Below are 16334 nucleotides of genomic sequence, written 5' to 3' on the forward strand. Positions count from 1 at the left end.
TGTCGGTTGCCTCATTGGGTCCCTGCACACCTTCCAGGAGCTCTGCCTTCAGCTGGGCCCTGAGTGCTGCCGGTACCACATCCTTCGAGCAGGAAGGGCAGGTGCCAGGGCTGGAGCCCAGCACCACCCTTACCCCCCTTGCACAAGCAGAACCACCCCAGGCTAAGGGCTCCTTGAGCTGGTTCCCAAGCCGGTGAGATGGATCTTGCCACAGCGGGCGAGAGGGTGCCCATTTGCATTACAGAGATTCCCCACTAGGGGTCAGGAGCCTGTGACATAGGGCACTGCAAATTGTACAAAGGCAGCTCCCCCTTTTCCAGCACACTTAGCTTCACACGTGGGTCCTGCCACTGGCTGACCTTGGGTGTGTCTCTGAAGGATTCTAAGTCCCAGTTTTCTCAGCTATACGATGGGGATAATGCCTCAGGGCTGTCATGAGGGTAAAATATGTACATGAAACTGTGACCTCTGTCCTTCCTCATCAGAGAAGTTCTAGCACTAGAAGCCAAGTGGAGAGGCTGGGCCACCCAAGAGGCTGGTGCAAGGTGCTTCTGTCAGCTGCCTTGGATCATCAGGGGACCCTAAGACATCACGTCCCCCACTGAGCCAGGCAGCCACCCCCACCCTTGGAGATGCGTGTGCATCTAGCTAGACCCTATCCCTTGCCTTGTTCCCTGAGGACCCGGTCCTTGTGATCGCAGGACTTGTCTGGTGACAGATCCAGGAAAGGAAATTTTATAGTTTTTAATTCAAGTGGGAAAAGTGCCAGCTCAGCTTGGCAACAGCACCACCAACCAAGCGTCTCCTTTCCCCAACACCCATATGCTCAACGCCTCCTTCCCTCACCCTCCAAGGTCCTCCAGCCCTGCAGCCTTGTCTTCCAGCTAGGTCCTACCTATGGCCATTGTGCTAACCATGCCCTCTGGCGCCCGAGTACTGTCAGGAGGGCTCTTGTCACCCAGGCTGGAGGTGGGGAGCTCCCGGGTCAGCATCAGAAACAACTATGGAGAGAGGTCTGTCCGTGGATTTACAGTCTCCTCCCTTCCCAGTGAAATCTTCAGGGGGTCCAAGAGTCTGCCCCAGGAACTGACTGAGACAGAAAGAGAAAGCTAATGCTGGTGGGGACAGAGCTGGGGCCACAGCTACAAATCTACCCTCTCTCTGAGGATGGGGAAAAAAGGTGAGAGCTGGGGTTACAGAGTATCCTGGCTTCCAGTCTGCAAATTCTGCCTTCATTCACACTTTAGGAGAGAGGGTCATCAAGGTTTAGAACCCAATCTCCTTTCCCTCTCTCCCTCTCTCCCCCTCCCCATCCCCCCCTTCCTCCTGAAGCTGAGAGGTGGAGGAGATTGGCAGGACAAGGTTTCTGAGTTTCCCTAAGAAAAGAGGTGTAAATGAATGCACAGCCCTGCCAGTCAGAATTAATTATCCTTAAGTCCACAATCTGGGGCCAATTAAAACTTGCTTTGTCGTCTGGGATGGAAGGCAGTTTTATCCCAGTCATAGCTGCCTCCCAGAAGGGTAGAATCTCCCCTCCCCAACATTTCCAGTCAATTAACTGCAAAGCACTGAGAATTCTAAGGAAAAGGGGGAAACTATGGCAGAATGGGGCTTTCACATTCCCCAAGCAGAGAGGAGGCCCCTCTCACATTCTCTAGTTCTGTAAATAGGGAACCCTCTGGAATCTCTCCCCAAGCTCTACATGTATGACCCCATCTCATCTGCTCATTCCCAGGGACATGGGGCCAGCAGGAGCACAGAGCTGTAGCTGTCCCTCCTATCAACTTGTTCAGCAGCCAGCACCCCTGGAAACCAGGCAGGCACCCTACAAGGGGAGCAAGATACAGGGCAGGAGGAGCAGTGACCCTCCATGATTGGGGTCTCCAACGGAGTAAATGGGGTCCTGCAGGGCTGTGAGGGCACACTGAGGACCCTAAGGGGGGAGGTCTGGGAGGCACAGATGGAGGAGTGCTCTACACACAAGCAAGGGCACCTCTTGGCCACCTGTTCGCAGGGGAGAGGGATGGCTGCGCTCAAAGGGGGAAGGCAGGGGTTCAGATGCAGGGAGAGAGCTAGGGCAGAGGGGAATGGGAATACAATGGGGGCCTGAGGAAGGAAAGGTTAGCAAGAAAGGGGAGCACTTCGGGGGGAGAGGTATAGAATGGGGGCAGCTGGAAAAGGACACCTCAGGCAAGGAGTGAGGAAGGGTAGGTGTGATAAAGGAAGAGAAGGATGCACAGGGCGGGGACGAGGACGGGGGCTGGATGTGTGTGGGGGCGTGGCGGGGGGGGGGGGGGGGGACTCACCAGGCCTGGACTCCAGGCCAGCAGCCTGCCCCCCTCACCACAGATGGCGCAAGCCCTAGCTGGGCCTCAGGCCTTGAGGCCAGTCCGTGGAGGAGTGGGGAGCTGCAGGTGGGCGCGGTGGGGTAGGCAACACATGACACTCCAGGCTTGGCGAGCATGGTGATCCACAAGCCCCACTAGGTGGGTGACCCGTGTCCAAATCTAATGCTTCTTCAAGAAGGCTGCATGAGTGGCCATGCCCCCAACTCACAGCGCCTGGGACTGGAGCCCCTCGCTCATACGCCTGTGGAGCTCCTGCGATAGAAAGTGGGGTATCTCAGCGGCCCCAGCCCCCGTCATCCCGCCCAGGCCCAGAGGCCGGCGCCAGGGCCCGGGTCCGAGGCCTGCGGGGGCGGGGCCGGAAGGTGGGAAGAAGGTGCGACAGTGGGTGTGGGCGGGCCCAGGGGGTGGAGAGCCCGCTGCGAAGACGCCCTCCGTTGCCTGGCGGGAGACACGGGATGTGGCTCCCGGAAACGATGGGGCAGGTAGGGTGAGGCGGCGCGGAGGAAATGGCGGAGGGAAGCCCCTCGGCTCAGGTGGGTAGGACGAACCCAGCGACGAGAGACGTGGGCTTGACTACGGATGCGTCAACTTATTCAAGTCATTTGCTGCCTTTGAGTCTCATTATCTTCCCTGTAAAAGGCGGGCGAGGGACGAGGATAGATCCTGTCCGGCTCTTGCATCCTGGGTTTCATGAAGGGAAATCCTAGCAGTCGGGCGCCAGCGGAGGCGAATGGGGCAAGTGGGCGGGGATGGGTGCGCGACTCGGCAGAAACGCGGCTCCCAGAGAGGCCGGTTTCTCACATTCAGCCCATCCATGAGCACACATGGCCGCTCGCTGCCGGGCGCTCCCCCCGTCCCTCCCAGGCGGCGGGAAGGCGCGACCCAGGCCACTGACCTGGCGCTGCGTCCGGTCTACCCACCTTCCCTGCCCTCCAGCGCAGCTCCGGCGCGCCCCTGGCGCCGCGGGAGAACCGGGACGCGGCCTGCCGGCAGGTGGCGCTGCGCTCCCGCATCAGGTTCTAAGGCATCAGAGGACGAATGACCTCACCAGCCCCGGCTCTACCCACCCCTCCGGAAGAGAGGAAGAGGGCAGAGAGCGGCGCTAATCCCTTGTTGTGTGTGGACAGAAAGTGTGTGTGTGTGTGTGTGTGTGTGTGTGTGTGCGCGCGCGCGCGCGCTTAGTCTGGCTAAATCTTGCTTGGTAGAAAGGGCTTCCTAAGGTGACAGTTTCTGTTGGAACCTTAAGATTTGGAGATCCGTCGTTCTGGTTTGGTTAGGCTTTCAGTGCTTTCCTGAGGCACCACGACCAGTCTCATTTCAGTAAGGGGATGAGGGGGACCTGTTATCAGATGTAGCTCTAGGAGCGGGAACTCGACCTGAGCTCTGTTTTTATTAGCTGTGTGATCATGGGCCCATAAGTTAACCTCTCTGGGCTGAACTTATCTGCAAAATGGAGATAATATTGGCATCCACCTCACAGAATTGAAAGAGCACCTGAAACATCTTGCTAAAGCCTAGCAACCACAGACACAGGGTAAATGGAAGCCCTGGCTGCACTTAGCTGCAGTTAACACCCTTTGTGGGCCAGGAGGCGTCAAGCAGGGTTCTGCCTCCCCTCTCCTGGGCCCAGCCCTTGTTTTGGTTGTTGGGGCAGACAGGCGAGTGGGTGGAGGGAAGGGGCCACAGAGAAACCTGGGATCCAAGCTTTTTGCTCCCAGGACTAGCCTGCCTCTGTTTTTGGTCAGACCTAGCACGGCAATCCTCCTTCCTAGCAGGGACACCCCTTCCTTCCCCCCGAAGATGGTGAAACTGCTGTGCTCCCTGCTCTTGAGGCAAAACCTGGAGACAAAAACTACCAGTGACCTAGACCCAAGGTGGCAGTCCCATGGTGCCAAGGGGTGCTGGTACGGTTAAGCCACTCAAATCAGAAGGATGCTTTTGATGCACACCTGATGGAGGGCATGGGGGCACCGTTAGGTCAGGAGAGAGCTTGCAGCTAGAGCAGGGGGGTGGTGACTGGGCACACTGGTAGGGGTGCTGCTCCCCAAATGGTCATTCACTTCTCTGCTCAGGGATGGCTGCCTTCCTGGGCTTGTGACTGCTGTGGGGAGCTGGCCCCAAGCCCACAGTTAGGAAGAGTCATGGAATGAGCATCCCCTGAACATGCCTAATATAGCCATCCCAGGGCCCTGTGCTCCACTCTGCCCCGTCACCCCCAAAAGCGGCTCTGGCTAATGACTCCAGGCAGCAAGAATAGTCAGGAGCGGACCCTGGCTAAGGTCTAGTTTCCTTGGCCTGGTCCACCAGGTCAGTGGGGAGCCCTCTACTCAGGGCCGAGGTTTTCCCCTTGCACTGGACTTTCTGCAGATATGAACTTGTTATGTGGTCGACCCAAGATGGCATGGCAGGGTACCTGAGTGTCTAGAGTCCTCCACGGGGCCAGAGTGAGCATCAGCACCCTCAGTACGGTACAGAGGTGGGGCACAGTCATTCACAACTAATGGCTTGTATATATTATCAAAATCTTATGGAAAAACAGATACACAGCTATTTATACAACAGCAGGTGGGTGTGAGGGAAACGTCTGCTTTGGCATCAAACCTTCAGGACCAGCTGTCGTCCGTCCCTCTCCTCCCAGCTGGAGCCCACTCCCCACCAGGCACTTTCCATCCAGGCCAGCTGTCCCTGCCATGTCCTCTGATTAGCCCAGGAGGGGTTTCAGGGTGTCCTTAGCCCCTCCTCCTTCTCCCCTTGGGCCCTCATGCCCTCTCAATCTTCTGCCATTGCCCCACACAGAGGGCCACAGGCCCAGCAGCTTTGCCCCAAGGGCTCCTCAGAGGCCTGAATCCTGGCCCTGGAGGGCAGTGGGGCTGGGCTGGTTACGTGGTCCTGGTGGGACATCTTTCCTGAATCACAGGCCTTTTGCAACTTGACAGCTACTTGGGCCCCAGGCATGCCATCTTCTCAGTGACACGCTGAAAGGACTCTTCTTGTCCAGAAACCTCAGTTCCAGGTATAAAAGACATTTTTGGAGAGCCTCAGAGACAAGAAAAGGAAAGTGAGAAGAGATCAGGCATCCTTCCTTGAACGTGGCCAGGCCTCTTGCTCTCCCACGGCAGAGTGGGGACATCCACAGCAGGTCAGCCAGGGCGGGGTGGGCGGGGTCTGTGCGGGCCTGGGAGGCAAGGCCTGGGCAGTCATGGCATTGGCAGACAGTGCCCCCCGGCAGTCTGGTCCTACTGAAGCAGTTTGGGCACCTCCACCTGTTAGGGCAAAGCAGAGACAGTTTAGAGAAAGGAGTCCAGCAAAGGGGTCTCTGCAATTCAACGCGCCTCCCGTTCGTACACCTCAATGTATGTTTGTGAAATGAGTAAATGAGATATTGACACAGAGGAAGCATTTTTCCTTTTCTTTAAAAACTGGATGTCATCAAATGACCACGAGAATTACGCCTGAGCTTGTCTTTTATGTCATGGTGTGTAGCCCCAAATGATGCTGTGGGGGTAGGGTTAGCTGCCACCACCATCCAGTGAGACGGGCAGGTGACCATGGACTCTGTCACCATGGGGGGGAGGTAGAAGTTTGAGAAGAGGGGTCTCTAGGGATGGCTCATGTGTCTGTGGCACTGATTTGTCACCAGGAGATCCCCCTGAGGGCTGAATCTCCCAAAGACCTTTGGGATAAACAGATCTGTAGGACTAGGCTGGTCCTGAGAGGGAATTAGTAAAAGGGAGATGGTTTTTGCTTTAGGAATGGGGGAGAGAAGACATGGTCGGGTCAGAGATGGAACTACGATGTAGAGGCTCTTTCTCTATTTCTGGGAGAAACTGGTTTAGCTGCAGGGTGGAGAAGTTGAGGCACGGAGTGAGAGGCTCAAGGAAGCTCCTTAGAGGAAGGAGAGTATACTGCTCAAGCAGTCTGTATACGTGGCTCCTCCCACAGCCCCCCCTTGCCGGCTCGCCCTCTCCCCCAGCCCCGCTGCCCCCCCTGCCCCCTCTCCTCCAGCCCTGCTGGCTTCCCTCTCTCCTCCAACCCTGCTGCCCCATCCCCTGCCCCCTCTCTTCCAACCCTGCTGCCCCCCCCCCCTTCCAGCCCTGCCGGCCCCCCCTCTTCCAGCCCTGCTGGCCCCTGCCCACAACTACTTAACTTCTTGAGCTGCTTGAGGTTGCTGGAGCGAATAGCAGCCAGTAGCTGGTCGCGGGAGTTCTTCTCCTGGGCGGGGAGGACTTTGTCTCCCATCTTCCTCTGGGTAGCTGGTGACAAGGAGTTCTTCAGGTTCTCCATGATGAGGGGTGGGGCCAAGGGAGGTGGAGGCGGAGGTGGAGCGGCTGGAGCGCCCCCTTTCTTGGGCGAGTTCTTGGGCGAGGCCTTTGGAGATGGCTGGGGGGAGGGTTTGGGGGAGCCCTTGGCCAGCGCCCCTGACTTGGGCACCTCCAGCAGATCCTTCTTCTCCCCGCTGGCCTCCTGCGCCTGCCGTTGCTCCTGGAGCCGCTTTTGTCGCTGTTTGTCCATGTTGCGGCTGAGCAGGTTGGTGACCGTCATGCGGGGCCCGGCCAGCTCGAAATGGTAGCCCAGCTTGAGCAGGGTGGTGTTCTCCTTGAGCAGCTTGGCGATCTCCATCTCCGTCTTGCCGCCGCAGATGTGCCTCTGGTTGTGGAAGCGGAGCTCGGTCAGCGTGTTGTTCTGGAGGAGGGCCCGGAAGATGGCCAGGATGCCTTTGCCCGTGATGTGGTTAGAGTCCAGGTTCAGACTGGTGATGGTCTTGTTGGCCTTGAGCATGATGGCGATGGCGAAGGCCACGTGGTCATCGGCGCGCGTGTTGGCCAGGGCAAACACCTTGACCACGGTGTTGAACTCCAGAGCCTCGGTGAACCGGACCAAGATCTCATTCGTGATACAGTCTGAGTTGTTGACGTTCACCTCGGTCATCTCTGGGTCATTGTTCTTCACTCTCTCCAAAGGCTCATCAAATATGCTGGGGGCCGCTTCCTCCTCCGCCTTGGCAGGCCCTTCCGAGGGCTTGGTGGGGCTAGTGGGGGCCTGTTTCTCCAGGGCTTGGGTCTTGTTCTCTTCTTTGGGCTCCTTTTTATTTACGGACTCCTCTTTTCTCACTTTTTCATTCTCCCTTTTTGCGTCCGTGTTCCCGCTTCCTCTTTTCACCTTCTCGTCCTCCTTCCTGGCATCCACGGTCCTCCTCTCCCCTTTTCCCTTCCCGTCATCCTCTCTCTTACTCATCTCCTTCTCCTCTTTCTTCTTGTCTTTGTCTCTGCTTGGCCCCGTGCTCCTGTCACTGCCTTTCTTCTCTTCTTCCCTCCTTGGGGCTGCTGCCCTCTCCTCTCCCCTCCCCTCCTTCCCTGCCTCCTTTCTGTCCACCGCGGCCCTGACCCGACCCTTGTCGATACCCCTGATAAGCTTCTCCTCCTTGGGCTTCTCTCCACTTTTGCCATCGGCTTCATCTTTGTCTCTTGAGAAGCTTTTCTTTAAACCACCCCTCTTTGGCTCCTTCCCCAGGTCTGAGTCCTGTCTGGGGCCCAGGGTTTTTTTGCTGGCATCTCTGCCCCTTTCCTCTCCATTCTTGGCATCTGTCTTGGGCTCCACTTGCTTGTTTTCCTAAAAATTCAGAAAAGAAAAATAAACATGAAGAGCTGGCTACAGAGGGAGAGGAATGAGTATGGAGACAAGCACGGGGAGCATTTATATAACTGCCCTGGAGCCTCCAAAGGACTGTGTCCACTGAGGGCACCATAAGCTGTCGCGGTGATTCAAGCTGTCACGGGTGATTTAGAAGGAATGCTTCCAGGGGTGCCTGGGTGGCTCAGTCGGTTAAGCGACCGACTCTTGATTTCGGGTCAGGTCATGATCTCAAGGTCATGATCTCATGGTGGTGAGGTGAGGCGAGGTGAGATAGAGCCCCGCGTTGGGCTTTGCCTGGGTGTTGAGCCTGCTTCAGATTCTCTCCCTCCCCCTCCCCCTGCCCCTCCACGACTTGTGTGCGCGCACACTCTCTCGACAAAAATTGAACAAAAAAAAAAAAAAAGAAGGAATGCCTTGCTGAGCCATGTTGGAACCCAAGGTAAAAGGAAAAAACACTAATACTGGTCCTGTCTTTATTTAAAGTTGTGCATTTTTGGTTGTCATAGGTATTTTTGGCATTAAATTTGATTTTTAAAAATATCAGTTATCTTGATGACCCAACTTTTTGGTGCCCCTTGCACTGTGTTCTAGGCAAGTGCCTTGCACACCTCACCCTAGTGCTCGCCCTGCTTCCAAAGGGTAGTAGGTCAGTGGTCTTCAGACACTGGGATTTTACAGCGAATACCTTTCTAAAGGAACAAAAAAAAAGTTAGAGGGACCAATATAGGGCTGCTAACATTTTATTTTACCAATTAAAGATATTTATGGGGGGGGGGCTAGGTGGCCTCCATCGGTTGAGCATCTGACTCTTGATTTCATCTCAGGTCATAATCCCAGGGTCATGGGATTGAGCCCTGTGTTGGGCTCTGTGCCGAATGTGGAGCCTGCTTGGGATTCTCTCTCTCTCTCCCTTTGCCCCTCTTCTCTGCTCTCTCTCTCTCAAAACAGGATATCTATAAATTGTACCTACTATCATCGTCTCGTTGGAATAGGAAGGAGCTCATAGTAAAGAAGTAAGGTAGGGGCGCCTGGGTGGCTCAGTCACTTGAGTGGCTGACCTGATTTTGGCTCAGGTCATGATCTCACAGTTTGTGAGATCGAGCCCCGCATCAGTCTCTGTGCTTGCAGCTCGGAGCCTGCTTGGGATTCTCTCTCTCCCTCTCTCTCTACCCCTCCCCGGCTCATTCTCTCTCTCTCTCTGTCTTCCAAAATAAATAAACAGTAAAAAAAAAAAAAAAAGAAGTAAGGTAGATATAATAGAATAAAGGACACACCTTTACGTCAAATATGTGTAGCTTTTTGAAAAGCCCACAATATTGTTCTCATTTTTTAGTAGAAACTTTGCTAAGGGTCAGCACCTCTCTGGGAGGAGCCCTAGAGTCCACCGAGTGAGCTGACCTCAGGAGGACTCTGCCCGATTCAGGATCTAGGATTCTGTGACTCCACTTTGACCACACAGACACTGAGAAGTTGTTCAGGGAGGCCTTGGAAGGGAGTCCGCTGAGATGTGCTAAAGGCTTGAGTTTTACATGCAACGTGGACCACCCTATACTTCCATGAGGCCCTGTTTCTTCCTCCACGAAGTTCCATGAAGTGTGAGCCTCATTCTGAAATACTTGCTTCCTACCCCTATCAGAAGAGCCAAAGGAGCATCAGGATTGCCTAAGATTAGATATTAGATTTACCTGCCCAACTGTGATAGAGACCCCAGAGCGACTGGGACCTCAAGGAATGTCCTTCCCTAAAGGTTTTTGTTTGTTTGTTTAAGTTTATTTATTTATGGCGGGGGGGGGGGGGCGGTGGTTGTTGGGCAGGGAGAGAAGGAGAGAGAATCCCAGCAGGCTGTCAGCACAGAAACCCGACGTGGGGCTCAATCCCACAAACTGAAATTAAGACCTGAGCTGAAATCAAGAGTTGGCTGCTTAATGGACAACCGACTGAGCCACCCGGGTACCCACCACCTCCCCAAAGGTTTTTTTTTAAGAAGAGACTATGGCCTGATTATTAGAAAGGTTTTCTGTTTTTCAAGAGTGCCTGATTGGCATGTTGGAAGAGGAGGAGGAGGAAGGAAAAGCAACCCTGGATGGCACTGGTCCTCCCTCCCTCCCTCCCACCCAGCCCTTCCTCACTCCCACCCCCCACCCTGCCCTGACAGGACGGAATGGAGAACTGGTTGGTCCTATGGAAACAGTTTGTACCTGCACCACAAACACATGCCATCGGGGACCAGCCCCGGGGTTTATTTAGCAGCAAAAGTCCTTGGCTCCTCTGCTAGAATCACAACAGGCAGCCAAGGGGCACGAGGCCTGGTGAGGCAGGGCTGAGGAATGTGCCCCTTCCCTCCTCCTGCCCTAGGGGGCAGCAGCACTGGGGGACTCACTGGTGCTTTCATGGTGGAGCAGGGTCTGCAGAGGGCTCTCTCACACTTCCTCTGGCCCCCACTGAACTGGATCTGACCCTTCGGATTACCCTGGATTACCCTTTCAGGGCAGGGAGCAGAAGTGATGGTGACTTTACTGTACCTTGACTTCAAAGGAGGAGAAAGCTCTCGGGAGTATGCAAATAAGATGTAAATGAGGAAATCCAATGGATCAGCCCCTTTAGGACACTCCTAACATCTGCCCACAGCTCAGCCAGGAAATTCCAGCCCATCCCAGCTCAGAGTGGTTTCGTCACAAATTCCATCCTGAGCGTGGAGGTGAGAGCTGGGTGCCACAGCCTCTCCAGCAGAGTCCAGAGGTCAGGCCCCCAAGGCGGGGAATCCTGCCCTCCCCTTCCAAAATGTGCACCCTTCGGGATTTCTCAGTACCCACGGTGCGCTGCCCAGCTGCCCTCTGCGTAGTTCCCACACCGATCACAGGCCTCACTTAGAGGGAAACTGGGGAGCCAGAGGGATGGTAACTTAACCAGCAAGTTCAGGAAAAACTGGGTTCCAGATCTGACTGTCACCAGCAGCGGCCAAGTCAGTGTAACCTTTTCTGACCTCGTCCATTAGGGGCAAAGGCATTTCCCGCCACCTGCCCGGCAGCGCTCCGGGTGCCTGGCCGCCCCTGCTGCCCCCAGAACCTGCTCCACAGCTGTCTGCTCTCCCGATCAAACCCGTCCCACACTCAGACCAGGGCTCCCATTCTGAACCTTCCCCTGCTTTCCCATCAGGACTCCTTTCCCAACATTTTAACCCTCTCCCTGCCCTGACACCGCAGCCCTTGACCTCTCCCCTTGGTCTCCATCCAGGACTGCTCCCCACTCCCTCTTAGGGTACTCTCCCTACACTGAGGCCCCGGTTGGCTTGGAGCTGCCGAGTGTCTGTTCTTGAGGAGGTGTTCCAGCCCTTTAAAAAGAACCTAACGAAAGCCAGGCAGGGCGGGGGAGGGGAGCTGATTAATCATGGGTTTCCTCCAAATAGCCAGGAATGAGTGGGGCTGGGGCTTGTTGCTGCCTGTAGCCCTGAGAGCTCAGACGTTGCCTTAAAAGGAGAAGGAGCCCAGCGTCCTCCCAGGGCTGGGATTTCTGTTGAGCGAACTCCTCAGCACATAACAGAGCTGCCTCCTTCTTGCTTATCTGAAAGGGAGTCCAAGCCAACTTCTTTTGCTTCGAGAACTGGTGGCACATCCTGGTGACCTCTGGAGGTTATTTTTGTTTGTCCTCCTGTCTCTAGACCTCACTCCACTATTCATCCCTTGTAGCAAGAGGGGTTTAGGTTAGCTATAACAAAGAACTTCTATAAAGCAAAGGTCCACAGGCTTCCAGGTGAGAGACCTAAGCAGCAAAAGCTGTTCTTCCCTTTGGGAAAAGCTTTAGGGTTAGGGGAAGCCCACAGGGGTGGTTGGGGAATCCATCATGGAGGCAGAGGAATGGAGGAGATGACCTCTGAAAACCTCTAACAACCTGTGAAACGATGCAGGGACCTAGCAATCAGGCTCAGAGGGAAGAAGCAGGTCCTTTCCCCCATCTGCTCCAGACCTATGGCCTCATGGCATTGCTCTGTCACTTGGATTAGGATCCAAGAAGCCAAATGCCTTTGATTGGTTCAGATGGCAGAACACAGCATCTTTTCCCTTACCGTGGGCCTTTGGATACTACTTCTAGAAGTCTTGTCTGATTGAACAGAGAAGAGAACATTTTACGACTTTTCATTGCCCAAGAGGGAGAGAAGAATTGTCTCTCCAGAAGTTCCTAGAAAATGAGAACTTGCTGAGAGAAGGCCAAACCCCCTGTATGTGCTGCCCTCAGCCCTCAGCCCACAGTTGCCTAATACCTCACGTAGACCACCACCAAGGTCCTCTCCTTCCTATGACACGTCACCTACAGAGTAATCCCGCCAGAGGCCTATGCAAGGCACAGAGTCTGCAGACCTCCCCAGAGGACAGCACCAAGATGAGATGGAACCTGGGGAAAAGTTTTGTAACAGGACATGGAGGCTGTGGGTCTGTCAAGCTCACTCCAGCCACTTGCCTAGGAGGGGGCAGAGCCAAGGAGGGCAGGAGTGACTGGCAATGACTGTGGCCTTCACGTGGGATCCGCTGTCATGGATTCGGGTACATTTGTTCCATCCCCAAAGCAAGTCCGAGGTGATGTCAACTCAGATGGTTCAAGACCGGTCTTTTGCTAGGTTCCCCCGGGGCTGCCCGGGGTGAGACAGACAGCCATTATTAGACTTTCTGTCTAGAGACCTCCGCATGCACCAGCTCAAGCTCCAGGCTAGGGGCAGGGACTCCAGGCTCTGCAACTCTGCTTTCAGTGGACTGTCTCCCAAGCCTTAGCTGAAGTCCTGAAGGCACTGACAGCCTCAGGGTCCAAGCTCATTAGAAGCCAGCATTTTTAGCTTGGCTCTGGACTACAGCCTGCTTCTTGTTTCTTGTGGATCAGGTTATATTTAGTAGGAAAACATCAGGGGACTCTGTGGCATCCCCCAGTCCTCCCAGTGCTCCAACCCCTCACCACGTCTCCTTCCTGGTCCTGCACCAATGCTCTCCGCCAGCCCCCAGCATGTCTCAGAGCCCACGATCATGTTCCCCTGCTTCTCCCATGGAAGCTGGCCCAGCAGAAGGCTAGAGCCCTGGCCCTACTCTCTCCAGCCACCTGGAGACCCGATGTCAGACACCACAGCTGCCAGGGTCTTCTGTCTGCAAGGGAGGGCAGGGAGGAGCCAGCCGGAGGCTGGAAGGCTTGCCCAAGGTCCCCCTGGGGAACAGCACCCTTACACAGCTGGTGTGAAGGTCAGGGCTGCTAGCAGGGTCCGGGGCTTGTGAAGACCAAGGAAATTCACTCCCTACACCCTCATGCCTCATTCTACATGGAATGCCAACTCTTTTTTGCACCAAAAAGAAGAATTCTAGATTCTCCTGATCAGAAGTTTCAGGAGGACCGGGGCGCCTGGGTGGCTCAGTCGGTTAAGCATCTGACTTCAGCTCAGGTCATGATCTTGCAGTTTGTGAGTTCGAGCCCTGCTTTGGGCTCTGTGCTGACAGCTCGGAGCCTGGAGTCTGCTTCTGATTCTGTGTCTCCCTATCTCTCTGCTCCTCCCCTGTTCACACACTGTCTCTCTCTCTCTCTCTCAAAAATAAACATTAAAAAAAAAAAAGAAGTTTCAGGAGGACCAACTGCCTTTTGGGGAAAGTAGATTCCCAGAACTGGCGTTCGTGGGGAGGGCCAGCAAGGCCAACTTCCCTTGGTGGTCTGTGGGGCAGGAGTCCTCCACTGAGACTTAGCCCACCTTGTTACACGGAGCTTAAGATTTTTTTGTCTTTTTTTAAGTAGGCTCTGTGCCCAACATGGGACTTGAACATGTGACTCCAAGGTCAAGAGTTGCATGCTCTATGGACTAAGACAGCCAGGTGCCCCTGATCTTTTTTTTTTTTTTTTTTTTTTTTTTGTAATTGAAGTATAGTTGACATACAATGTTACATTAGTTTCAGATATACACATAGTGATTTGACAATTCTATACATTATACAGTAGAGCTTCAGATGTTGAAACACCTGATACTGTCCCTAGAAAGCTATAGGTTCCCTCCAGAGCTGTCAGGAAAACAGGGATTGTTCTGGAAATGTCCTCCCTCTGGTGGCATGGCGATTCATCGGCTCTGCAGGCAGCTGGCCCTCGTGCCAATCCCAGTTCTGCCCTCGACTAGCTGTGTGACCTTGGGCAGGCTGCACACCTCCTCTGAACCTGTCGTCTCATATGCAGAATGGAACCGACCAACCTGGAGCTCGTCGTTAGGTTGCAAGTGGTTGTAAGGAGTCTTACACCAAAGTCCTGACACCAAGAAGGGCTTGAACAGGAGACAAGCTGCCACGAAGCTGAGCCCTCCCTTCAGAAAAGTGCTGAGGCCAGTGGCGGGCAGGAGGGTTTGCCCCGCTCCCACCTGAGGCCCCTGCCCCCTGGCTTAGTATCTCAGTATTATTTGGAAGTGTGAAATCCAGCGCTCGCCCCGTGGCCGATACAACTGCACTTTGTATTTCCCCGTGAACAATGACACGACCACGTCCCAAACCCTGGAAAGCTGCCTGGGGAGCTAGAAGCCAGGAAGGGACCAGGTTGCTTTGGGAATTCTCCGTCACCCTCTCCCCCCGGTCCCATGGTGACAGAGGCAGGGGTGGAGTGCGACGGGAGCAGGTATCACCCACCCCCCCAACAGCGCTAGGGTTCTATGAATGGTGGGGTCTGTGCAGGCCTGGGGGTGCAAAGAGATGCCTGTTCTCTAGGGCCAGCACCCTCCCCCCCAAATCCTCCTGTGACCCTACTCATTCATCCACTGTGGCTTCATTCATCGGGAGGTGTATATCAATCCCATCCTGGGGACATAGTGCTGCATAAGGCAGGCCCACCCTCACAGCTTAGGGGGCATGGCAGGCAGGGGGACAAGTTGACATCAAGGTACGTGGCAGACGGTGCTGAGGCAGTGGCCCCGCTGCCTGAGAGTTACTGTTTCAGCTGACAGCATCCCTTCATGCCGGCCAGAGACTCACTGCGGCCTCCCGAAAGGGCCTGGCAACCCGTCTCGCAACCATTTCCCACACTGAAGTTCCTTGGCTCCTTGGCTCAGGGACGAGTTCTTGGTATCTCCCAGAAACCCCCCTTTTTGGTTATCCCAGCCCTGCCCATTTTCGGATCATCCTGGGTTGGCTTCCCCTGTTTCACAGCCCGCCCCCCGCCCCCCCCCCCCCCAGTGTGGGGAAATGTTGTCTCCACGGGCCCTTGCAGGGTCCTGAGCAGCCCCCTTCTCATCCCTTGTAGCTATGGAGGGACTTATGGGGAAACTGAGATCACAAAGGATGGGCTCAAGAAGGAGGAAGGCAATGGGGAATGGGGGCAGAATAAGGCTTTAACCTCACCCCCTTGGGTTCACATTTCTGGGGACATACTTTATGGGGCATTCAAGGGCTTACACACAGAGACCCATGGGTACACTCAGCTCCTGTCCGTGACTGGCGTATAGCTGATCCCCTAAGAAACGGGATCAAAATGAGATTCCTAATTTTGGGGTGGGAGCTGTATCATCTGGTGTGCGGACTGCAAAAGTGCCTCCTCACCATACCTCCTGAGACTGTGAGGACTGCGTACCTGGAGCCCCCAGCCCGTGAGTGAGGTGGGAGGGAGGATGAGGAGGCCCGGCACGGGGGCCTGCACATCGCAGGTGCCTCTGTAAATGCTTGTTGGGCATGCCGACAAAGTACACCAGCCCCAAATAATTTGCATGGGTAACCTCAGAAATGGGCAGGTGTCAGGCTTGGAGAGACCCCCCCCCACCCCAGGTAGCCCTGGTAGGGCCCCTTGAAACCAGGGACCAGCAGCTGTCCCAGCCTTCTGCTCCCAGCCGGAAGTCCTGTGGGTTGACAGTGTGAGAGCCTATCCACACCTAACAAATATGACAAGCAATGTTGAAGGCTTGTGTCTCCTTGTCCCCCAAGAGAACGTGGGCCAAAGAAAGCCTCCAAACCTACCAGGGCTCCAGAGGGGTCATCTAGGGCACCCCCTGGGGGAACGTGTGCACCTGGTAAGCTCTGAGCAGAGAAGCCAAGGCTCATGCAGTCACAGAGCTAAGAAAAGCTGTGTCCCTGCAAGCATCCCAGACGCCCCTTGCTGCCCTGTCCCCTCTCTGTTTGGTCTCTCTGGCCTCCCTGTGCTCTCCAGGACCAGCCTGCTGTGAGCATGTGAATCAATTCTTGGGGTGGTGGGCAGGCTCCAGCCCCATGGTGGGATGTTCATAGTTCGTTGGGCCTAAGGCCTGGGAATGGCACCAATCTTTCTAGGGAAGGGCAAGGCCAACTCAGGCTGACCCTTTACCCAGTGAAGAAACTACACGGGAACGCTGGAGGAGCTCCTTTCATGGTTTTGAGCCCCATATTT

General features: G+C 55.1%; 1 protein-coding gene across 1 annotated transcript in view; it reads right to left on the bottom strand.

Annotated features, from left to right (window-relative positions):
• Positions 1–1725: 1725 nt before the first annotated feature.
• LMOD1 (leiomodin 1) overlaps positions 1726–16334 on the bottom strand; it is a 45489-nt gene continuing 30880 nt past the window's right edge. Inside the window, exons 2-5 of the mRNA XM_058700559.1 lie at positions 6447–7958; positions 3269–3367; positions 2557–2786; positions 1726–1825 (exon numbers count right to left, since the gene is read on the bottom strand). Coding sequence (XP_058556542.1) covers positions 1726–1825; positions 2557–2786; positions 3269–3367; positions 6447–7958 — 1941 coding nt within the window. The remainder of the gene's footprint in view (positions 1826–2556; positions 2787–3268; positions 3368–6446; positions 7959–16334) is intronic.

This window comes from Neofelis nebulosa, chromosome 15 (assembly GCF_028018385.1).
Source record: "Neofelis nebulosa isolate mNeoNeb1 chromosome 15, mNeoNeb1.pri, whole genome shotgun sequence".
Taxonomy (NCBI): domain Eukaryota; kingdom Metazoa; phylum Chordata; class Mammalia; order Carnivora; family Felidae; genus Neofelis; species Neofelis nebulosa.